Source organism: Heterodontus francisci, chromosome 23, assembly GCF_036365525.1.
Source record: "Heterodontus francisci isolate sHetFra1 chromosome 23, sHetFra1.hap1, whole genome shotgun sequence".
In the NCBI taxonomy this organism is placed as follows: Eukaryota; Metazoa; Chordata; class Chondrichthyes; order Heterodontiformes; family Heterodontidae; genus Heterodontus; species Heterodontus francisci.
This window is the reverse complement of record NC_090393.1, coordinates 69,505,986-69,532,436: the sequence shown is the minus strand read 5'-3', so window position 1 is coordinate 69,532,436 and position 26,451 is coordinate 69,505,986. Positions and strand designations below refer to the sequence as shown.

The 26,451-nt window shown below is 46.9% G+C and overlaps 1 protein-coding gene across 6 annotated transcripts in view; it reads left to right on the top strand.

Annotated features, from left to right (window-relative positions):
• Positions 1-26,451, top strand: part of si:ch211-225b11.4 (tRNA (32-2'-O)-methyltransferase regulator THADA) — a 286,781-nt gene that overhangs the window by 219,674 nt on the left and 40,656 nt on the right. For all 6 annotated transcript variants that reach the window (XM_068055469.1, XM_068055472.1, XM_068055471.1 and 3 more), the window contains one exon: positions 9,326-9,505. In XM_068055469.1, the coding sequence (XP_067911570.1) occupies positions 9,326-9,505 (180 nt within the window). The remainder of the gene's footprint in view (positions 1-9,325; positions 9,506-26,451) is intronic.

Sequence of the window (26,451 nt, the reverse complement as noted above, 5' to 3'; positions counted from 1 at the left end):
TCAACTCAACTAGTTACATCCTCGAAGAATTCTCGTAGATTTGTCAAGCATGATTTCCCTTTTGTAAATCCACGCTGACTCTGCCCGATTCTACCACTGTCCTCCAAGTGCTCTGCTATTACATCTTTTCTCATGGGCTCTAGAATTTTCCCCACTACCGACATCAGGCTGACTGGTCTATAATTCCGTCTTTTCTCTCGACCTCCCTTTTCAAATAGTGGGGTTACATTAGCTACCCTCCAATCTGTAGGAACTATTCCAGAGTCTATAAAGTCTTGGAAGATGACCACTAATGCATCCACTATTTCTAGGGCCACTTCCTTAAGTACTCTGGGATGTGGATTATCAGGCCCTGGGAATTTATTGGCCTTCAATCCCATCAAATTCCCCAACACCATTTCTCTACGAATACTGATTTCCTTCAGTTCCTCCCTCTCACTAAACCCTGTGTTCCCCAACTTTTCAGATATGATATTTATGTCCTCCTTTGTGAAGACAGAACCAAAGTACGCATTTAGTTCGTCAGCCATTTCTTTATTCCCCATAATAAATTCCTCTGTTTCTGACTGTAAGGGACCTACATTTGTCTTCAATCTTTTTCTCTTCACATACCTATAGAAACTTGTACAGTCAGTTTTTATGTTCCCTGCAAGCTTACACTCGTACTCTATTTTCCCCTTCTTAATCAATCCCTTCGTCCTCCTTTGCTCCTAACCACCTGGTGGGGACAGGTCTGTCACGACAACACTGGGATACAGTACTGATGGATACAAGTTTGTCCTATAACACTGGGGTACAGTACTGATGGGGACAGTTCTGTCAGTATAACACTGGGGTACAGTACTGGTGGGGACAGATTTGTCACTATAACACTGGGGTACAGTACTGGTGGGGACAGATCTGTCACTGTATAACACGGATACAGTACTGGTGGGGACAGATTTGTCACTATAACACTGGGGTACAGTACTGGTGGGGACAGATTTGTCACTATAACACTGGGGTACAGTACTGGTGGGGACAGATTTGTCACTATAACACTGGGGTACAGTACTGGTGGGGACATATTTGTCACTGTATAACACGGATACAGTACTGGTAGGTACAGATCTGTCACTATAACACTGGGGTACAGTACTGGTGGAGACAGATTTGTCACTATAACACTGGGGTACAGTACTGGTGGGGACAGATTTGTCACTGTATAACACGGATACAGTACTGGTAGGTACAGATCTGTCACTATAACACTGGGGTACAGTACTGGTGGGGACAGATTTGTCACTATAACACTGGGGTACAGTACTGGTGGGGACAGATTTGTCACTGTATAACACGGATACAGTACTGGTAGGTACAGATTTGTCACTATAACACTGGGGTACAGTACTGGTGGGGACAGATTTGTCACTATAACACTGGGGTACAGTACTGGTGGGGACAGATTTGTCACTATAACACTGGAGTACAGTACTGGTGGGGACAGATTTGTCACTATAACACTGGGGTACAGTACTGGTGGGGACAGATTTGTCACTACAACACTGGGGTACAGTACTGGTGGGGACAGTTCTGTCACTATAACACTGGAGTACAGTACTGGTGGGGACAGTTCTGTCACTATAACACTGGGGTACAGTACTGGTGGGGACAGTTCTGTCACTATAACACTGGGGTACAGTACTGGTGGGGACAGTTCTGTCACTATAACACTGGGGTACAGTACTGGTGGGGACAGATTTGTCACTGTATAACATGGATACAGTACTGGTGGGGACAGATTTGTCACTATAACACTGGGGTACAGTACTGGTGGGGACAGTTCTGTCACTATAACACTGGGGTACAGTACTGGTGGGTACAGATTTGTCACTATAACACTGGGGTACAGTACTGGTGGGGACAGTTCTGTCAATATAACACTGGGGTACAGTACTGGTGGGGACTGATTTGTCACTAACACTGGAGTACAGTACTGGTGGGGACAGATTTGTCACTATAACACTGGAGTACAGTACTGATGGGTACAGATTTGTCACTAACACTGGAGTACAGTACTGGTGGGGACAGATTTGTCACTATAACACTGGGGTACAGTACTGGTGGGGACTGATGTGTCACTATAACACTGGGGTACAGTACTGGTGGGGACTGATTTGTCACTAACACTGGGGTACAGTACTGGTGGGGACAGTTCTGTCAATATAACACTGGGGTACAGTACTGGTGGGGACTGATTTGTCACTATAACACTGGGGTACAGTACTGATGGGGACTGATTTGTCACTATAACACTGGGGTACAGTACTGGTGGGGACAGATTTGTCACTATAACACTGGGGTACAGTACTGATGGGGACTGATTTGTCACTATAACACTGGGGTACAGTACTGGTGGGGACAGTTCTGTCACTATAACACTGGGGTACAGTACTGGTGGGGACAGGTCTGTCACTATAACACTGGGGTACAGTACTGGTGGGGACAGATTTGTCACTGTATAACACGGATACAGTACTGGTAGGTACAGATCTGTCACTATAACACTGGGGTACAGTACTGGTGGGGACAGATTTGTCACTATAACACTGGGGTACAGTACTGGTGGGGACAGATTTGTCACTGTATAACACGGATACAGTACTGGTGGGGACAGATTTGTCACTATAACACTGGGGTACAGTACTGGTGGGGACAGATTTGTCACTATAACACTGGGGTACAGTACTGGTGGGGACAGATTTGTCACTATAACACTGGAGTACAGTACTGGTGGGGACAGATTTGTCACTATAACACTGGGGTACAGTACTGGTGGGGACAGATTTGTCACTACAACACTGGGGTACAGTACTGGTGGGGACAGATTTGTCACTATAACACTGGAGTACAGTACTGGTGGGGACAGTTCTGTCACTATAACACTGGGGTACAGTACTGGTGGGGACAGTTCTGTCACTATAACACTGGGGTACAGTACTGGTGGGGACAGTTCTGTCACTATAACACTGGAGTACAGTACTGGTGGGGACAGATTTGTCACTGTATAACATGGATACAGTACTGGTGGGGACAGATTTGTCACTATAACACTGGGGTACAGTACTGGTGGGGACAGTTCTGTCACTATAACACTGGGGTACAGTACTGGTGGGTACAGATTTGTCACTAAAACACTGGGGTACAGTACTGGTGGGGACAGTTCTGTCAATATAACACTGGGGTACAGTACTGGTGGGGACTGATTTGTCACTATAACACTGGGGTACAGTACTGGTGGGGACTGATTTGTCACTATAACACTGGGGTACAGTACTGGTGGGGACAGATTTGTCACTAACACTGGGGTACAGTACTGGTGGGGACTGATTTGTCACTATAACACTGGGGTACAGTACTGGTGGGGACTGATGTGTCACTATAACACTGGGGTACAGTACTGGTGGGGACTGATTTGTCACTAACACTGGGGTACAGTACTGGTGGGGACAGTTCTGTCAATATAACACTGGGGTACAGTACTGGTGGGGACTGATTTGTCACTATAACACTGGGGTACAGTACTGATGGGGACTGATTTGTCACTATAACACTGGGGTACAGTACTGGTGGGGACAGATTTGTCACTATAACACTGGGGTACAGTACTGATGGGGACTGATTTGTCACTATAACACTGGGGTACAGTACTGGTGGGGACAGTTCTGTCACTATAACACTGGGGTACAGTACTGGTGGGGACAGGTCTGTCACTATAACACTGGGGTACAGTACTGGTGGGGACAGATTTGTCACTAACACTGGGGTACAGTACTGGTAGGTACAGATTTGTCACTATAACACTGGGGTACAGTACTGGTGGGGACAGATTTGTCACTATAACACTAGGGTACAGTACTGGTGGGGACAGATTTGTCACTATAACACTGGGGTACAGTACTGGTGGGGACAGATTTGTCACTATAACACTGGGGTACAGTACTGGTAGGTACAGATTTGTCACTGTAACACTGGGGTACAGTACTGGTGGGGACAGATTTGTCACTATAACACTGGGGTAGAGTACTGGTGGGGACAGATTTGTCACTATAACACTGGGGTACAGTACTGGTGCGGACAGTTCTGTCACTATAACACTAGGGTACAGTACTGGTGGGGACAGTTCTGTCACTATAACACTGGGGTACAGTACTGGTGGGGACAGTTCTGTCACGAGAACACTGGGGTACAGTACTGGTGGGGACAGTTCTGTCACTATAACACTGGAGTACAGTACTGGTGGGGACAGTTCTGTCACTATAACACGGATACAGTACTGGTAGGTACAGATTTGTCACTATAACACTGGGGTACAGTACTGGTGGGGACAGTTCTGTCACTATAACACTGGGGTACAGTACTGGTGGGGACAGTTCTGTCACGAGAATACTGGGGTACAGTACTGGTGGGGACAGTTCTGTCACTATAACACTGGAGTACAGTACTGGTGGGGACAGTTCTGTCACTACAACACTGGGGTACAGTACTCGTGGGGACAGTTCTGTCACTATAACACTGGGGTACAGTACTGGTGGGGACAGTTCTGTCAATATAACACTGGGGTACAGTACTGGTGGGGACAGATTTGTCACTATAACACTGGGGTACAGTACTGGTGGGGACAGTACTGTCACTATAACATTGGGGTACAGTACTGATGGGGACAGGTCTATCAGTAGAACACTGGGGTACAGTACTGATGGGGACAGGTCTGTCAGTATAACACTGGGGTACAGTACTGGTGGGGACAGATTTGTCACTATAACACTGGGGTACAGTACTGATGGGGACAGGTCTGTCACTATAACACTGGGGTACAGTACTGATGGGGACAGGTCTGTCAGTATAACACTGGGGTACAGTACTGGTGGGGACAGATTTGTCACTATAACACTGGGGTACAGTACTGGTGGGGACAGATTTGTCACTATAACACTGGGGTACAGTACTGGTGGGGACAGATCTGTCACTGTATAACACGGATACAGTACTGGTGGGGACAGATTTGTCACTATAACACTGGGGTACAGTACTGGTGGGGACAGATTTGTCACTATAACACTGGGGTACAGTACTGGTGGGGACAGATTTGTCACTATAACACTGGGGTACAGTACTGGTGGGGACAGATTTGTCACTATAACACTGGGGTACAGTACTGGTGGGGACAGATTTGTCACTATAACACTGGGGTACAGTACTGGTGGGGACATATTTGTCACTATAACACTGGGGTACAGTACTGGTGGGGACATATTTGTCACTGTATAACACGGATACAGTACTGGTAGGTACAGATCTGTCACTATAACACTGGGGTACAGTACTGGTGGGGACAGATTTGTCACTATAACACTGGGATACAGTACTGGTGGGGACAGATTTGTCACTATAACACTGGCGTACAGTACTGGTGGGGACAGATTTGTCACTGTATAACACGGATACAGTACTGGTGGGGACAGATTTGTTACTATAACACTGGGGTACAGTACTGGTGGGGACAGTTCTGTCACTATAACACTGGGGTACAGTACTGGTGGGGCCAGATCTGTCACTATAACACTGGGGTACAGTACTGGTGGGGACAGATTTGTCACTATAACACTGGAGTACAGTACTGGTGGGGACAGATTTGTCACTATAACACTGGGGTACAGTACTGGTGGGGACAGATTTGTCACTATAACACTGGGGTACAGTACTGGTGGGTACAGATTTGTCACTGTATAACACGGATACAGTACTGGTGGGGACAGATTTGTCACTATAACACTGGGGTACAATACTGGTAGGTACAGATTTGTCACTATAACACTGGGGTACAGTACTGGTGGGGACAGATTTGTCACTATAACACTGGGGTACAGTACTGGTAGGTACAGATTTGTCACTAACACTGGGGTACAGTACTGGTGGGGACAGATTTGTCACTATAACACTGGGGTACAGTACTGGTAGGTACAGTTCTGTCACTATAACATTGGGGTACAGTACTGATGGGGACAGGTCTGTCAGTATAACACTGGGGTACAGTACTGGTGGGGACAGATTTGTCACTATAACACTGGGGTACAGTACTGGTGGGGACAGATTTGTCACTATAACACTGGGGTACAGTACTGGTGGGTACAGATTTGTCACTGTATAACACGGATACAGTACTGGTGGGGACAGATTTGTCACTATAACACTGGGGTACAGTACTGATGGGGACAGGTCTGTCACTATAACACTGGGGTACAGTACTGATGGGGACAGGTCTGTCAGTATAACACTAGGGTACAGTACTGGTGGGGACAGATTTGTCACTATAACACTGGGGTACAGTACTGGTGGGGACAGATTTGTCACTATAACACTGGGGTACAGTACTGGTAGGTACAGATTTGTCACTATAACACTGGAGTACAGTACTGATGGGTACATTTTTGTCACTGTATAACACGGATACAGTACTGGTGGGGACAGATTTGTCACTATAACACTGGGGTACAGTACTGGTGGGGACAGATTTGTCACTATAACACTGGGGTACAGTACTGATGGGGACAGATTTGTCACTATAACACTGGGGTACAGTACTGGTGGGGACAGATTGGTCACTATAACACTGGGGTACAGTACTGGTGGGGACAGATCTGTCACTGTATAACACGGATACAGTACTGGTGGGGACAGATTGGTCACTGTATAACACGGATACAGTACTGGTGGGGACAGATTTGTCACTATAACACTGGGGTACAATACTGGTGGGGACAGATTTGTCACTATAACACTGGGGTACAGTACTGGTGGGGACAGATTTGTCACTATAACACTGGGGTACAGTACTGGTGGGGACAGATTTGTCACTATAACACTGGGGTACAGTACTGGTAGGTACAGATTTGTCACTATAACACTGGGATACAGTACTGGTGGGGACAGATTTGTCACTATAACACTGGGGTACAGTACTGGTAGGTACAGATTTGTCACTATAACACTGGCGTACAGTACTGGTGGGGACAGATTTGTCACTATAACACTGGGGTACAGTACTGGTGGAGACAGATTTGTCACTATAACACTGGGGTACAGTACTGGTGGGGACAGGTCTGTCAGTATAACACTGGGGTACAGTACTGGTGGGGACAGTTCTGTCACTATAACACTGATGTACAGTACTGGTAGATACAGATGTGTCACTATAACACGGGTACAGTACTGGTGGGGACAGTTCTGTCACGAGAACACTGGGGTACAGTACTGATGGGGACAGGTCTGTCACTATAACACTGGAGTACAGTACTGGTGGGGACAGGTCTGTCACTATAACACTGGGTTACAGTACTGGTGGGGACAGGTCTGTCACTATAACACTGGAGTACAGTACTGGTGGGGACAGGTCTGTCACTATAACACTGGGTTACAGTACTGGTGGGACAGGTCTGTCACTAGCACTGGTGTATAGTACTGGTGGGGACAGGTCTGTCACTGAAACTGGAGTACAGTACTGGTGGGGACATGTCTGTCACTAACACTAGGGTACAGTACTATTGGGACATGTCTGTCAATGTATAACATTGGGGTACAGTACTGGTGGGGACAGGTCTGTCACTATAACACTTGGGTAAACTACTGGTGGGACAGGTCTGTCACTATAACACTGGGTTACAGTACTATTGGGACATGTCTGTCAATGTATAACATTGGGGTACAGTACTGGTGGGGACAGGTCTGTCACTATAACACTTGGGTAAACTACTGGTGGGACAGGTCTGTCACTATAACACTGGGTTACAGTACTGGTGGGACAGGTCTGTCACTAGCACTGGTGTATAGTACTGGTGGGACAGGTCTGTCACTATAACACTGGAGTACAGTACTGGTGGGACAGGTCTGTCACTATAACACTGGGTTACAGTACTGGTGGGACAGGTCTGTCACTATAACACTGGAGTACAGTACTGGTGGGACAGGTCTGTCACTATAACACTGGGTTACAGTACTATTGGGACATGTCTGTCAATGTATAACATTGGGGTACAGTACTGGTGGGGACAGGTCTGTCACTATAACACTGCAGAACGGTACTGGTGGTAACAGGTCTGTTACTGCATAACACTGGGGTACCGTATTGGTGGGGATAGGTCTGTCAATGTATAACATTGGGGTACAGTACTGGTGGGACACGTCTGTCACTAACACGGGTAAACTACTGGTGGGACAGGTCTGTCACTAGCACTGGTGTATAGTACTGGTGGATACAGGTCTGTCACTAACATTGCAGTACAGTACTGGTGGGACACGTCTGTCACTGCATAACACTAGGGTACAACACTGGTGGGGAAAGGTCTGTCACTATAATACTGCAGTACAGTACAGGTGGTAACAGGTCTGTTACTGCATAACACTGGGGTACCGTACTGGTGGGGACAGGCCTGTCACTTTCACACTGGGGTACAACACTGGTGGGGATAGGTCTGTCAATGTATAACATTGGGGTACAGTACTGGTGGGACAGGTCTGTCACTAACACAGGGGTACAGTGCGGGTGGAGACAGGTCTGTCACTATAACTCTGGGGTACAGTACTCGTGGGGACAGGTCTGTCACTCTCTACCACTGGGGTACATTACTAGTGGGACTGGTCTGTCACTAGCACTGGTGTATAGTACTGGTGGGGATAGGTCTGTCACTATAACACAGGGTGGGGTACAGTGCTGGTACGTCAGGTCTGTCACTATAACACTGGTGTACAGTACTGGTGGGGCAGGTCTGTCACTAACACTGGGGTAAACTACTGGTGGGTACAGGCATGTCACTTTCACACTGGAGTACAATACAGGTGGGGACAGATCTGTCACTATGAAACTGGAGTACAGTACTGGTGGATACAATTCTGTCACCATAACACTGGGGTACAGTACTCGTGGGTACAGGTCTGTCACTATAACACTGCAGTGCAGTACCGGTGGTAACAGGCCTGTCACTGCATAACACTGGGGTACCGTACTGGTGGGGACAGGTCTGTCACTGTGTAACACGGTTACAATACTGGTGTACAATCGGTCTGTCGCTATAAAACTGTGTTACAGTACTGGTGGGTACAGGTATATCAATGGGATGGGATGACTAAGTGATTTACCTGTTTACAGAAAAGTATAAACATCCATATAGCTCATGAATACAGAGCTTGTTTCTGGAACACCTTTTAACAGCTGTTTGTTGGTGGTAAATGGGTTAATTTTGGATGAAGTTAAGTTTCTCCTGTCTAAGTTGTCCAATGTTTGACCCAGTTGGCAGGTTCTGTCTCTTGCCCTCCTGGAGCGGTGGGTCTCGCTTCTGGAGCACTGTAGCGATCCAACATGCACTGATGTACTGCGTCTAGGTGCCGCAGCCTCGCTTGTCCAGGCAGGAGTGAGGGTGATAGCGTGGGCATTGACAGCGCCTCTCGACCATGCAATGCTGGTTATCAGGTAATGGATCTCTGCCTCATGCAACCTACTTAGTCAGTATGAGTAGCTTCGTGAAATGTCCCATTTGGCTCCGTCTGAGAGCGTGGGGCTATGAGCTCAGATTGAACAAGGGAATGTCTTGCTCACATGGCTGGATTTGATGACGGATGTCCAGAAACAGCTCAGCTCCCTGATAGAGTGCAAGATGTGAGGCGATAGGCTGCGATGGAACCATGGAAGGTGACACCGTTTGTGGATATTGCACTCTTCGGGCCTGTAATGTTTTCTAGTGTTTTGATAGAGTGAATAGGGAGAAACTTTCCACTGCCCAGGTGATCAAGAATGGTACAGATGTGATTTTGCTGTTAAACAAATTTGGTCGATGTAACTGCAGAAACCATACCACCAGGGTGCCCTGAGGAGTGCAGAACATAATCCTGCTGGCTAGCCACTGAATTTGAAAAGCCTGAGTTGGAAGTTTCAGATTACCAATGATTGTTTTCCTGTATCGGGCAGTCAGAGCCAAGAGGTCAGGAGGAAGAAAGGTCAGGATAGGAGAGATCCCCAAGATGTTACTGTGGAGCACCAGCCAGGGACATATGTTAATATAATTCAACATGTTCTTCTGAAAGATAAATGATTTTAATCTTCCTCATCACATTGCCTTAATCCACACACTTCAGTCCAAATAGTACTGTAACACAATACACGTACAGTGTCAACAGTATGTACAGAGCTTGTAATAGCAGTGTATCTAGAGTTCGTAACAACACATATATAGAACTTGCAGCATAGTATATAGAAAGCTTGTAATTGTTAATTGTATATCAGTTGTGTTTAGTTGTATGCATATGGTGGGCATTAACTGGAGGTTCAGTTGTGCCCCCATGAATACACATATACTAAATCTGTAGGGCTTGGGTTAGGAGGTCATAGAGTCCTTACAGCACGGAAGGAGGCCATTCGGCCCATCGAATCCGTGCTGGCTCTGTAGAGGAATTCAGTCATGTTCATTCTGCCACTCTATCCACGTAGCCCTGCAAGTTATTTCCCTCATGTGCCCATCCAATTTCCTTTTGAACTCATTGATCGTTTCCACTTCCACCACCCTCATAGGCAGCGGGTTCCAAGTCATTACCGCTCGCTACCTTTCTCCCTGCATTTCTTGCCCGAAACCTTAAATCTTTAAGCCCTAGCCCTTCTACCATCAGCAATTGGGAACAGCTTTTCTTTGTCTAACCTATCTAAACAGTGACGCAGTGGTTAGCACCGCAGCCTCACAGCTCCAGCGACCCGGGTTCAATTTTGGGTCCTGCCTGTGTGAAGTTTGCAAGTTCTCCGTGTTTACGTGGGTTTCCTCCGGGTGCTCCGGTTTCCTCCCACATGCCAAAGACTTGCAGGTTGATAGGTAAATTGGCCATTATAAATTGCCCCTAGTATAGGTAGGTGGTAGGGGAATATAAGGACAGTTGGGGATGTGGTAGGAATATGGAATTAGTGTAGGATTAGTATAAATGGGTGGTTGTTGGTCGGCACAGACTTGGTGGGCCGAAGGGCCTGTTTCAGTGCTGTATCTCTAAACTAAACTAAACTAAACTAAATAATCTTGTACCTGCTATCAAATCTCCCTTCAATCTCCTTTGTTCCAAGGAGAACAACCCCAGCTTCTCCAACCTAACCTTGTAGCTAAAATACCTCAATCCTGGAACCATTCTGTTAAATCTCTGCACCCTCTCAAGGACCCATATGTCCTTCCTGAAGTGTGGTGACCAGAAATGGATGCAATACTCTAGTTGTGACCTAACCAGAGCTTTATAAAGGTTCAGCCTAACTTCCCTGCTTTGTACTCAATCCCTCTACTTAGCCCAAGATCCCATATGCTTTCCTGACCACTCTCTCAATATGTCCTGCCACCTTCAAAGGTCTGTGCACATGAACCCCCAGGTCCCTCTGTCCCTGCACACTCTTTAGAACTGTACCATTAAGTATAATTGCCTTTCCCTATCCCTTCTGCCAAAATGCATCACCTCACACGATTCTTCATTAAATTTTAAGGGAGGAAATTGCTGGGGCCTTAACAAAAGTCTTTGTATCCTCATTGGCTACAGGAGAATAGCCAGTGTTGTTCCTTTGTTTAAGAAGGGTAGCAAGGATAATCCAGGAAATTACAGGCTGGTGAGCCTTACGTCAGTGGTAGGGAAATTATTGGAGAGGATTCTTCAGGACAGGATTTACTCCCATTTGGAAACAAATGGACTTATTAGCGAGAGGCAGCATGGTTTTGTGAAGGGGAGGTCGTGTCTCACTAGTTTTTTGAGGAAGTGACGAAAATGATTGATGAAGGAAGGGCGGTCGATGTTGTCTACATGGACTTCAGTAAAGCCTTTGACAAGGTCTCTCATGGCAGCCTGGTACAAAAGGCGAAGTCACGTGGGATCAGAGGTGAGCTGGCAAGATGGATACAGAACTGGCTCAGTCATAGAAGACAGAGGGTAGCAGTGGAAGGGTGCTTTTCTGAATGGAGCGATGTGACTAGTGGTGTTCCGCAGGGATCAGCTGGAACGTCAGAACTATGCGTCCTTTAGAATTTTTTTTTTTTAGAATTAGAATATTACAGCGCAGTACAGGCCCTTCGGCCCTCGATGTTGCGCCGATCATCTGACCTACACTATTCCATTTACATCCATATGTCTATCCAATGACCACTTAAATGCCCTTAAAGTTGGCGAGTCTACTACTGTTGCAGGCAGGGCGTTCCACGCCCCTACTACTCTCTGCGTAAAGAAACTACCTCTGACATCTGTCCTATATCTTTCACCCCTCAACTTAAAGCTATGTCCCCTCGTGTTTGCCATCCTCATCCGAGGAAAAAGACTCTCACTATCCACCCTATCTAACCCTCTGATTATCTTGTATGTCTCTATTAAGTCACCTCTCCTCCTCCTTCTCTCTAACGAAAACAACCCCAAGTCCCTCAGCCTTTCCTCGTAAGACCTTCCTTCCATACCAGGCAACATCCTAGTAAATCTCCTCTGCACCCTTTCCAAAGCTTCGACATCCTTCCTATAATGCGGTGACCAGAACTGCACGCAATACTCCAGGTGCGGCCTCACCAGAGTTTTGTACAGCTGCATCATGACCCCGTGGCTCTGAAACTCGATCCCCCTACTAATAAAGGCTAACACACCATATGCCTTCTTAACAGCCCTATTAACCTGGGTAGCAACTTTCAGGGATTTATGTACCTGGATACCAAGATCTCTCTGCTCATCTACACTACCAAGAATCTTCCCATTAGCCCAGTACTCTGCATTGCTGTTACTCCTTCCAAAGTGAATCACCTCACACTTCTCCGCATTAAACTCCATTTGCCATCTCTCAGCCCAGCTCTGCAGCCTATCTATGTCCCTCTGTACCCTACAACACCCTTCGACACTATCCACAACTCCACCGACCTTCGTGTCATCCGCAAATTTACTAACCCACCCTTCTACACCCTCATCCAGGTCGTTTATAAAAATGACAAACAGCAGTGGCCCCAAAACAGAACCTTGCGGTACACCACTAGTAACTAAACTCCAGGATGAACATTTGCCATCAACCACCACCCTCTGTCTTCTTCCAGCTAGCCAATTTCTGATCCAAAGCTCTAAATCACCTTCAACCCCATACTTGCGTATTTTCTGCAATAGCCTACCGTGGGGAACCTTATCAAACGCCTTACTGAAATCCATATACACCACATCCACGGCTTTACCCTCATCCACCTGTTTGGTCACCTTCTCGAAAAACTCAATAAGGTTTGTGAGGCACGACCTACCTTTCACAAAACCGTGCTGACTATCGCAAATGAACTTATTCTTTTCAAGATGATTATAAATCCTGTCTCTTATAACCTTTTCCAACATTTTACCCACAACCGAAGTAAGGCTCACAGGTCTATAATTACCAGGGCTGTCTCTACTCCCCTTCTTGAACAAGGGGACAACATTTGCTATCCTCCAGTCCTCCGGCACTACTCCTGTCGACAATGACGACTTAAAGATCAACAACAACGGCTCTGCAATCTCCTCCCTGGCTTCCCAGAGAATCCTAGGATAAATCCCATCTGGCCCAGGGGACTTATCTATTTTCACTCTTTCCAAAATTGCTAACACCTCCTCCTTGTGAATCTCAATCCCATCTAGCCTAGTAGGCTGTATCTCAGTAATCTCCTCGGCAACATTTTCTTTCTCTACTGTAAATACTGACGAAAAATATTCATTTAACGCTTCCCCTATCTCCTCCGATTCCGCACACAACTTCCCACTACTATCCTTGATTGGCCCTGTTCTAACTCTTATCATTCGTTTATTCCTGATATACCTATAGAAAGCCTTAGGGTTTTCTTTGATCCTATCCGCCAATGACTTCTCGTGTCCTCTTCTTGCTCTTCTTAGCCCTCCCTTTAGATCCTTCCTGGCTAGCTTGTAACTCTCAAGCGCCCGAACTGAGCCTTCACGTCTCATCCTAACATAAGCCGCCCTCTTCCTCTTGACAAGCGCTTCAACTTCTTGAGTAAACCACGGCTCCCTTGCTCGACAACTTCCTGCCTGCCTGACAGGTACATACTTATCAAGGACACGCATTAGCTGCTCCTTGAATAAGCTCCACATTTCGTTTGTGCCCATCCCCTGCAGTTTCCTTCCCCATCCTACACATCCTAAATCTTGCCTAATCGCGTCATAATTTCCTTTCCCCCAGCTATAATTCTTGCCCTGCGGTATATACCTGTCCCTGCCCATCGCTAAGGTAAACCTAACCGAATTGTGATCACTATCGCCAAAGTGCTCACCTACATCTAAATCAAACACCTGGCCGGGTTCATTACCCAGTACCAAATCCAATGTGGCATCGCCCCTGGTTGGCCTGTCCACATACTGTGTCAGAAAACCCTCCTGCACACACTGGACAAAAACAGACCCATCTAAAGTACTCGAACTATAGTATTTCCAGTCAATATTTGGAAAGTTAAAGTCCCCCATAACCACTACCCTGTTACTCTCGCTCCTGTCGAGAATCATCTTCGCTATCCTTTCCTCTACATCTCTGGAACTATTCGGAGGTCTATAGAAAACTCCCAACAGGGTGACCTCTCCTCTCCTGTTTCTAACCTCGGCCCAGACTACCTCAGTAGCCGAGTCCTCAAACGTCCTTTCTGCCGCTGTAATACTTTCCTTGATTAACAATGCCACACCCCCCCCTCTTTTACCCTCTTCTCTGTTCTTTCTGAAACATCCTGGCCTGTCGGAAGACCTTACACAAATCAACGATTCTCGGAAGACCGCCATCATTAACAACGAGTTCAGTAGACTCAATGTGGACATTGCAGCACTTCAGGAGACACGCCTCCCTGCGAGCGGATCTCGAAGAGAACAAGACTACACCTTCTTCTGGCAGGGTAGGGATCCTGAAGAACCAAGACAGCATGGAGTGGACTTCGCCATCAATAACTCTTTGCTCAGCATGATCAAGCCACCTTCAAATGGCTTGGAACGCATACTGTCCATCCGACTGCTCACCGCCTCTGGTCCAGTACACCTACTCAGCATCTATGCTCCAACACTCTGCCCCCCACCTGAAGCTAAAGACCAGTTCTATGAACAACTCCATATCATTAGCAGCATCCCCAACACCGAACACCTATTCCTGCCAGGGGACTTTAATGCCAGGGTTGGGGCTGATCATGACTCATGGCCCTCCTGCCTTGGGCACTATGGCGTTGGAAGGATGAATGAGAATGGACAGAGACTGCTGGAGTTGTGTACCTATCACAACCTCTGCATCACCAACTCATTCTTTCATACAAAACCTTGTCACCAGATTTCTTGGAGGCACCCAAGATCACGTCGTTGGCACCAGCTGCACCTCATGGTCACAAGGCGAGCCTCTTTAAACAGCGTTCAAATCACATGCAGCTTCCACAGTGCGGACTGCGACACCGACCACTCCCTGGTGTGCAACAAGGTTAGACTCAGACCAAAGAAGTCGCATCACTCCAAGCAGAAGGGCCGCCTGCGCATCAACACTAGCAGAATTTCTTATCCACAGCCGTTACACAAGTTTCTAAATTCACTTGAAAAAGCCTTTCAAAACACTCCTACAGTGGATGCAGAGACCAAGTGGGCCCACATCAGAGACGCAATCTGTGACTCAGCAGTGACCACCTATGGCAAACGTGTGAAGCGGAATGCAGACTGCTTTCAATCTCACTTTGAAGAGCTGGAACCTGTCATAGCTGCTAAACGCATTGCACTGTTGAACTACAAGAAAGCGCCCAGCGAGTTAACATCCGTAGCACTTAAAGCAGCCAGAAACGCTGCACAAAGAACAGCCAGGCGCTGCGCAAGTGACTACTGGCAACACCTATGCAGTCATATTCAGCTGGCCTCCGACACCGGAAATATCAGAGGAATGTATGATGGTATTAAGAGAGCTTTTGGGCCAACCATCAAGAAGATCGCCCCCCCCTCAAATCTAAATCAGGGGACACAATCACTGACCAACGCAAGCAAGTGGACCGTTGGGTGGAGCACTACCTAGAACTGTACTCCAGGGAGAATGCTGTAACTGAGACTGCCCTCAATGCAGCCCAGCCTCTACCAGTCATGGATGAGCTGGACGTGCAGCCAACAAAATCGGAACTCAGTGATGCCATTGATTCTCCAGCCAGCAGAAAAGCCCTGGGAAGGACGGCATTACCCCTGAAATAATCAAGAGTGCCAAGCCCGCTATTCTTTCAGCACTCTACGAATTTCTTTGCCTGTGCTGGGACGAGGGAGCAGTACCACAGGACATGCGCGATGCCAATATCATCACCCTCTATAAAAACACAGGTGACCGCGGTGACTGCAACAACGACCGTGGAATCTCCCTGCTCAGCATAGTGGGGAAAGTCTTTGCTCGAGTCGCTTCAAACAGGCTCCAGAAGCTGGCCGAGCGCGTCTACCCTGAAGCACAGTGTGGCTTTCGAGCAGAGAGATCCACCATTGACATGCTGTTCTCCCTTCGTCAGATACAGGAGAAATGCCTTGAACAACAGATGCCCCTCTACATTGCTTTCATTGATCTCACCAAAGCCTTTGACCTCGTCAGCAGACGTGGTCTCTTCCGACTACTAAAAAAGATTGGATGTCCACCAAAGCTACTAAGTATCATCACCTCATTCCATGACGATATGAAAGGCATAATTCAGCATAGCGGTGCCTCATCAGACCCCTTTCCAATCCTGAATGGCGTGAAACAGGGCTGTGTTCTCACACCTACACTGTTTTGGATCTGCTCCCTGCTGCTCTCACATCATTCAAGTCTTCAGAAGAAGGAATTTTCCTCCACACAAGATCAGGGGGCAGGTTGTTCAACCTTGCCCGTCTAAGAGCGAAGACCAAAGTACGGAAAGTCCTCATCAGGGATCTCCTCTTTGCTGAGGATGCTGCATTAACATCTCACACTGAAGAGTGTCTGCAGAGTCTCATCGACAGGATTGCGGCTGCCTGCAACGAATTTGGCCTAACCATCAGCCTCAAGAAAACGAACATCATGGGACAGGACGTCAGAAATACTCATCCATCAATATCGGCGACCACGCTCTGGAAGTGGTTCAAGAGTTCACCAACCTAGGCTCAACTATCACCAGTAACCTGTCTCTCGATGCAGAAATCAACAAGCGCATGGGAAAGGCTTCCACTGCTATGTCCAGACTGGACAAGAGAGTGTGGGAAAATGGCGCACTGACACGGAACACAAAAGTCCATGTGTAGCAAGCCTGTGTCCTCAGTACCTTGCTCTACGGCAGCGAGGCCTGGACAATGTATTTTTAGAATTAGAACATTACAGCGCAGTACAGGCCCTTTGGCCCTCGATGTTGCGCCGACCTGTGAAACCATCTGACCTACACTATTCCATTTTCATCCATATGTCTATCCAATGACCACTTAAATGCCCTTCAAGTTGGCGAGTCTACTACTGTTGCAGACAGGGCGTTCCATGCCCCTACTACTCTCTGAGTAAAGAAACTACCTCAAACATCTGTCCTATATCTATCACCCCTCAACTTAAAGCTACGTCCCCTCGTGTTTGCCATCACCATCCGAGGAAAAAGACTCTCACTATCCACCCTGTCCAACCCTCTGATTATCTTATATGTCTCTATTAAGTCACCTCTCCTCCTCCTTCTCTCTAACGAAAACAACCTCAAGTCCCTCAGCCTTTCCTCGTAAGACCTTCCCTCCATACCAGGCAACATCCTAGTAAATCTCCTCTGCACCCTTTCCAAAGCTTCCACATCCTTCCAATAATGCGGTGACCAGAACTGCACGCAATACTCCAGGTGCGGTCTCACCAGAGTTTTGTACAGCTGCAGCATGACCTCGTGGCTCCGAAACCCGATCCCCCTACTAATGAAAGCTAACACACCATATGCCTTCTTAACAGCCCTATTAACCTGGGTAGCAACTTTCAGGGATTTATGTACCTGGACAGCAAGATCTCTCTGTTCATCTACACTACCAAGAATCTTCCCATTAGCCCAGTACTCTGCATTCCTGTTACTCCTTGCAAAGTGAATCACCTCACACTTTTCTGCATTAAACTCCATTTGCCATCTCTCAGCCCAGCTCTGCAGCCTATCTATGTCCCTCTGTACCCTACAACATCCTTCGGCACTATCCACAACTCCACCGACCTTCGTGTCATCCGCAAATTTACTAACCCACCCTTCTACACCCTCATCCAGGTCATTTATAAAAATGACAAACAGCAGTGGCCCCAAAACAGATCCTTGCGGTACACCACTAGTAACTAAACTCCAGGATGAACATTTGCCATCAACCACCACCCTCTGTCTTCTTTCAGCTAGCCAATTTCTGATCCAAAGCTCTAAATCACCTTCAACCCCATACTTGCGTATTTTCTGCAATAGCCTACCGTGGGGAACCTTATCAAACGCCTTACTGAAATCCATATAAACCACATCCACTGCTTTACCCTCATCCACCTGTTTGGTCACCTTCTCGAAAAACTCAATAAGGTTTGTGAGGCACGACCTACCCTTCACAAAACCGTGCTGACTATCGCTAATGAACTTATTCTTTTCAAGATGATTATAAATCCTGTCTCTTATAACCTTTTCCAACATTTTACCCACAACCGAAGTAAGTCTCACAGGTCTATAATTACCAGGGCTGTCTCTACTCCCCTTCTTGAACAAGGGGACAACATTTGCTATCCTCCAGTCTTCCGGCACTATTCCTGTCGACAATGACGACATAAAGATCAAGGACAAAGGCTCTGCAATCTCCTCCCTAGCTTCCCAGAGAATCCGAGGATAAATCCCATCTGGCCCAGGGGACTTATCTATTTTCACACTTTCCAAAATTGCTAACACCTCCTCCTTGTGAACCTCAATCCCATCTAGCCTAGTAGTCTGAATCTCAGTATTCTCCTCGACAACATTTTCTTTCTCTACTGTAAATACTGACGAAAAATATTCATTTAACACTTCCCCTATCTCCTCTGATTCCACACACAACTTCCCACTACTATCCTTGATTGGCCCTAATCTAACTCTAGTCATTCTTTTATTCCTGATATACCTATAGAAAGCCTTAGGGTTTTCCCTGATCCTATCCGCCAATGACTTCTCGTGTCCTCTCCTTGCTCTTCTTAGCTCTCCCTTTAGATCCTTCCTGGCTAGCTTGTAACTCTCAAGCGCCCGAACTGAGCCTTCACGTCTCATCGTAACATAAGCCGCCGCCTTCCACTTGACAAGCGCTTCAACTTCTTTAGTAAACCACGGCTCCCTCGCTCGACAACTTCCTCCCTGCCTGACAGGTACATACTTATCAAGGACACGCAGTAGCTGCTCCTTGAATAAGCTCCACATTTCTATTGTTCCCATCCCCTGCAGTTTCCTTCCCCATCCTACGCATCCTAAATCTTGCCTAATCGCATCATAATTTCCTTTCCCCCAGCTATAATTTTTGCCCTGCGGTATATACCTGTCCCTGCCCATCACTAAGGTAAACCTAACCGAATTGTGATCACTATCACCAAAGTGCTCACCTACATCTAAATCTAACACCTGGCTGGGTTCATTTCCCAGTACCAAATCCAATGTGGCATCGCCCCTGGTTGACCTGTCTACATACTGTCAGAAAACCCTCCTGCACACACTGGACAAAAACTGACCCATCTAAAGTACTCGAACTATAGTATTTCCAGTCGATATTTGGAAAGTTGAAGTCCTCCATAACTACCCTGTTATTCTCGCCCCTGTCGAGAATCATCTTCACTATCCTTTCCTCTACATCTCTGGAACTATTTGGAGGTCTATAGAAAACTCCCAACAGGGTGACCTCTCCTCTCCTGTTTCTAACCTCTGCCCATACTACCTCAGTAGACGAGTCCTCAAACATCCTTTCTGTCGCTGTAATACTCTCCTTGATTAACAATGCCAACCCCCCCCCTCTTTTACCATCTTCTCTGTTCTTACTGAAACATCTAAATCCCGGAACCTGCAACATCCATTCCTGTCCCTGCTCTACCCATGTCTCCGAAATGGCCACTACATCGAGATCCCAGGTACCAACCCATGCTGCAAGCTCACCCACCTTATTCCGGATACTCCTGGCGTTGAAGTAGACACACTTTAAACCACGTTCTTGCTTGCCAGTGCCCTCTTGCGTCTTTGTAACCTTATCCCTGACCTCACTGCTCTCAACATCCTGTACACTGGAACTACAATTTAGGTTCCCATTCCCCTGCTGAATTAGTTTAAACCCCCCCGAAGAGCACTCGCAAATCTCCCCCCCAGGATATTGGTACCCCTCTGGTTCAGGTGAAGACCATCCTGTTTGTAGAGGTCCCACCTACCCCAGAAAGAGCCCCAATTATCCAGGAAACCAAAACCCTCCCTCCTACACCATCCCTGCAGCCACGTGTTCAACTCCTCTCTCTCCCTATTCCTCGCTTCGCTATCACGTGGCACGGGCAACAACCCAGAGATAACAACTCTGTTTGTTCTCGCTCTAAGCTTCCACCCTAGCTCCCTGAATTTCTGCCTTAAATCCCCATCTCTCTTCCTACCTATGTCGTTGGTGCCTATGTGGACCACGACTTGGGGCTGCTCCCCCTCCCCCTTAAGGATCCCAAAAACACGATCCGAGACCTCACGAACCCTGGCACCTGAGAGGCAACGCACCAACCGTGAGTCTGTCTCGTTCCCACAGAACCTCCTATCTGTTCCCCTAACTATGGAGTCCCCAATGACTAATGCTCTGCTCCTCTTCCCCCTTCCCTTCTGAGCAACAGGGACAGACTCTGTGCCAGATACCTGTACCCCATTGCTTACCCCTGGTAAGTCGTGCCCCGCATCAGTATCCAAAACGGTATACCTGTTGTTGAGGGAAACGGCCACAGGGGATCCCTGCACTGCCTGCTGGTTCCCTTTCCTTCCCCTGACGGTAACCCATCTACCTACTTCTTTTACCTGAGGTGTGACTACCTCCCCATAACTCCTCTCAATAACCCCCTCCGCCTCCCGAATGATCTGAAGTTCATCCAGCTCCAGTTCCCTAACGCGGTTCTCGAGGAGCTGGAGTTGGGTGCACTTCCCGCAGATGCAGTCAGCAGGGACACTCTTGGCGACCCTTACCTCCCACATTCTGCAGGAGGAACATACAACTGCCTTAACCTCCATTCCCACTATTCCAAATTCCCAACAAATCTACTGAAAAACCAAAAAAAAAATGTCAAAACTTGTTAGGTTAGCAATCCAACGGACAGAACTTTTTAAATAAAAAGCTTACCTTATCAACACAACAGAGTCCTTTTTTTTGGTTAGAGGAGGAGGGTGGGTGGGAGACACTACACGTGTAGTGTCTCAGGTACAGCCACCACCCAAATATATAGTTTTTACTTACCCAGCAGTCCCCTGGTCCTCCGAAAACAAAAGGGAATTAACTTTTAACTTACACTGAAATTGACTTCCCAGCTGCAAGTTCGCTCCGTACCTCCGCTACTGTCAAAGCTGCTGCCACCAAAACTAAAAGCATGTCAGCCAAAAACGACATCTCAATTCATTCCATCTTCGCTGCCTCCGGAGAATCCTTGGCATCAGGTGGCAGGACCTTATCTCCAACACAGAAGTCCTCGAGGCTGCCAACATCCCCAGCATATACACCCTACTGAGCCAGCGGCGCTTGAGATGGCTTGGCTATGTGAGCCGCATGGAAGATGGCAGGATCCCCAAGTAACATTGTACAGCGAGTTCATCACTGGTATCAGACCCACCAGCTGTCCATGTCTCCACTTTAAAGACGTTTGCAAACGTGACATGAAGTCCTGTGACATTGATCACAAGTCGTGGGAGTCAGTTGTCAGTGATCGCCAGAGCTGGCGGGCAGCCATAAAGGCAGGGATAAAGTATCGCGAGTCGAAGAGACTTCGCAGTTGGCAGTTAAAAAGACAGAAGCACAAGGAGAGAGCCAACTGTGTAACAGCCCCGACAACCAATTTTATCTGCAACTCCTGTGGAAGAGTCTGTCACTCTAGTATTGGCCTTTATAGCCACTCCAGGCGCTGCTTCACAAACCACTGACCACCTCCAGGCGCTTACCCATTGTCTCTCGAGACAAGGCGGCCACAGAATAAGAAGAAGAAGAAGAGGTGAAGAAGAGTGCTGGGTCCTTTGCTGTTTGTAGTATATATAAATGATTTGGAGGAAAATGTAGCTGGTCTGATTAGTAAGTTTGCGGACGACACAAAGGTTGGTGGAGTTGCGGATAATGATGAGGATTGTCAGAGGATACAGCAGGATATAGATCGGTTGGAGACTTGGGCGGAGAAATGGCAGATGGAGTTTAATCCGGACAAATGTGAGGTAATGCATTTTGGAAGGTCTAATACAGGTGGGAAGTATACAGTAAATGGCAGAACCCTTAGGAGTATTGACAGGCAGAGAGATCTGGGTGTACAGGTCCACAGGTCACTGAAAGTGGCAACGCAGGTGGATGAGGTAGTCAAGAAGGCATACGGCATGCTTGCCTTCATCGGTCAGGGCATAGAGTATAAAAATTGACAAATCATGCTGCAACTGTACAGAACCTTAGTTAGGCCACACTTAGAATATTGCGTGCAATTCTGGTTGGCACACTACCAGAAGGATGTGGAGGCTTTGGAGAGGGTACAGAAGAGGTTTACCAGGATGTTGCCTGGTCTGGAGGATATTAGCTATGAGGAGAGGTTGGATCAACTCCTATTGTTTCCACTGGAACGACGGAGGTGGAGGGGCGACATGATAGAGGTTTACAAAGTTATGAGCGGCATGGACAGAGTGGATAGTCAGAAGCTTTTTCCCAGGGTGGAAGAGTCAGTAACTAGGGGACATAGATTTAAGGTGCGAGGGGCAAAGTTTAGAGGGGATGTGCGAGGCAGGTTCTTTACACACAGGGTGGTGAGTGCCTGGAACTTGCTGCCGGGGGAGGTGGTGGAAGCAGGTACGATAGCGACGTTTGAGAGGCATCTTGACAAATACATGAATAGGATGGGAATAGAGGGATACGGACCCCGGAAATGCAGAACAAAGAACAGTACAGCACAGGAACAGGCCATTCGGCCCTCCAAGCCTGCGCCGATCTTGATGCCTGCTGAAACTAACACCTTCTGCACTTCCAGGGTCCATATCCCTCTATTCCCTTCCTATTCATATATTTGTCAAGATGTCTCTTAAACGTCGCTATCATATCTGCTTCCACCACCTCTCCTGGCAGCAAGTTCCAGGCACTCACCACCCTCTGTGTAAAAAAACTTGCCTCGCACATCCCCTCTATCTTTTCTAAAAGCAAAATACTGCGGATGCTGGAAATCTGAAATACAAACAAGAAATGCTGGAACCACTCAGCAGGTCTGGCAGCATCCGTGGAAAGAGAAGCAGAGTTAACGTTTCGGGTCAGTGACCCTTCATCGGAACTGACAAATATTAGAAAAGTCTATCTTTTCCCCTTGCACCTTAAACCTATGTCACCTAGTAACTGACTCTTCCACCCTGGGAAAAAGCTTCTGACTATCCACTCTGTCCGTGCCGCTCATAACTTTGTAAACCTCTATCATGTCGCCCCTCCACCTCCATCGTTCCAGTGAAACCAGTCCGAGTTTTTCCAACCTCTCCTCATAGCTAATGCCCTCCAGACCAGGCAACATCCTGGTAAACCTCCTCTGTACCCTCTCCAAAGCCTCCACATCCTTCTGGTAGTGTGGCGACCAGAATTGCACGCAATATTCTAAGTGTGGCCTAACTAAGGTTCTGTACAGCTGCAGCATGACTTGCCACTTTTTATACTCTATGCCCCGACCGATGAAGGCAAGCATGCCGTATGCCTTCTTGACTACCTTATCCACCTGCGTTGCCACTTTCAGTTTTAGTTTAGACAGGCAAGATCGGCGCAGGCTTGTAAGGCCGAATGGCCTGTTCCTGTGCTGTACTGTTCTTTGTTCTTTGTTTGCCACTTGTCTGCTCATTCTGTAGCCTATGTCCTGTTGCAGTCGATTTGTAACATCCTCAATGTTTGCCACTCCTCTTAGTTTGGTATCATCAGCAAATTTTGGAATGTTACTCTCTGATCCAATATTCAGTTCATTTATATATATATCAAAAAAGCAGTGTTCCTAGCACTGACCCTTGGGGAACACCACTGTACCATCTTCCAATCTGAAAAACAACTCACTGTTATCTGTCGTTAAGCCAGTTTTTTATACAAGTTGACACTGATCCTTCTATTCCATGAGCTTCAGTTTTGTTAACCAGCCTTTTCTGTGGTACTTTGTCAAATGCTTTCTTAAAATTTAAATAGACAACATCCATTGCATTCCCTTCATCAACCTTCTCTGATAATTCATCAAAAAAATCAATTACATTAGTCAAGCACGTTCTGCCTTTTACAAATCCATGCTGGCTCTCCTTAGTTTTGATTTTTTCCCTGCTTATTGTTTCTAAAACCTTACCCATCACAGATGTTAAACTGACTGGCTTGTAGTTAATAAGACTGTCCTTACACCCTTTCTTGAATAAGGGTGTCACATTTGCCATTCTCCAATCCTCTGGCACCTCCCCCATAACTCGGGAAGATTGGAAGATTATGGTAATCCATTTTGCTATCGCCACCCCCACTTCCCATCCCAGCAAGCCAGCCAGACCAGGTGAGATGGTGGCGTAATGGTGATGTCACTGGACCAGTAATCTAGATGCCCAGGCTAATGCCCTGGGGACACGAGTTTAAATCCCACCACAGCAGCTGGTGGAATTTAAATTTAATTAATAAAAAATCTGGAATTGAAAGCTAGTCTCTGTATTGGTGCCATGAAACTGTCATCAATTGTTGTAAAAGCCCATCTGGTTCACTGATGTCCTTTAGGGAAGGAAATCTGCCATCCTTACCTGGTCTGGCCTTCATGTGACTCCAGACCCACAGCAATGTTGTTCACTCTTAACTGCCCTCTGAAATGGCCAAGCAAGTCACACAGTTGTCAAGGGCAATTAGGGCTGGGCAACAAAAGCTGGCCTTGCCAGCAACGCCCATATCTTATGAAAGAATAAAGAATCCACTCTAAGCATACCCAGCCTTTCCAGTACCTCCTTCCACTCAGTTTTCACCCCATCATTAGCTCTACCATCTCCACTTCTAGCGATAGTTTATAGGTATCCTCTTGCTTAGTAAACAACGTTACAAAGTACTCATTATGTATTCTCGCCTTGCCCTGTGCCTCTAAGCATATATCACCCTCTTTGTGCCTAATAAGCCCCCACCTGGCCTGTTACTACCTGCTTACTATTTATATGCTGCTAGAAGATTTTTGGGTTCCCTTTTATGTTAACTATGATTCTGTTCTCAAATTCTCTCTGTTCCAGTCTTATTTTCCTCTTCACTTCCCCTCTCAACTCATTGTATTTGACCTGGTTCTCACTTGAAGAATTCACCTGACAAGCATCATACACCCTCTTTTTTTGTTTCATCATATTCTCTATGTCCCTTTTCATCAAAGCCTAGGTTCCCCTGCCTTTCAACCCTGTTGGAATGTACCTAGCCTGTATCTGAAGCATCTCCCCCTAAAAGATCACCCATTGTCCAGTTACAATTTTTCCTGTCAATCTTTGGTTCCATTTTGCCCACCATCAGCCCCCCATCCCATTGAAGGTAGCCGTCTTCCAGTTTAGATATTTTACTTCAGATTGTTCCTTGCTCTTCTCCATTACTAGTCTAAACCTTATGATCCGATGATCACTCTTACCCAAGTGCAGCCGCACAGACAATTGGTCCACTTGGCCAACCTCATTTCCCAGCACCAGATCCAGCAATGCCTCCTTCCTAGCTGGACCGAGAACATACTGGTCAAGGAACATCTGAACACATTTTATAAATTCCTTGCCTCCTTACCCTTTACACAAATACTATCCTAATCAATATTTGGGTAATTGAAGTCCTCTATAGTACTTGCACATCTCTCTGATTTCCTTGCTGATTTGCTGCTCTATCTCTCTCATTATTTGGAGACCAATAGAATATACCCAGTATCATGATCATCCCCTTTTTACTTCTCAACTCTAACTAAATGGATTCTATCTTTGCTGCCTGAAGGACGTCCCCTCTTTCCAACACTACAATGTCTTCCCAATCAGTACTGCCACTCCTACCTCCCCATTTTCCTTCCCTATCTTTTCTGACCACTTTGTATCCTTGAATATTAAGCACCCAGTCCTCCCCATTTTAAGCCACATTTCTGCTATTGCCACTACATCATGTTCCCACACTGCTATTTGTGCTTGTAGCTCTCCAACCTTATTCATCAAACTTAGAGCATTTATCTACATGCATTGTAAACCTGTCTTTGTGTTCCTTGAAGTCCTTCTTAGTCTGCTCCTATCTAATATGTTA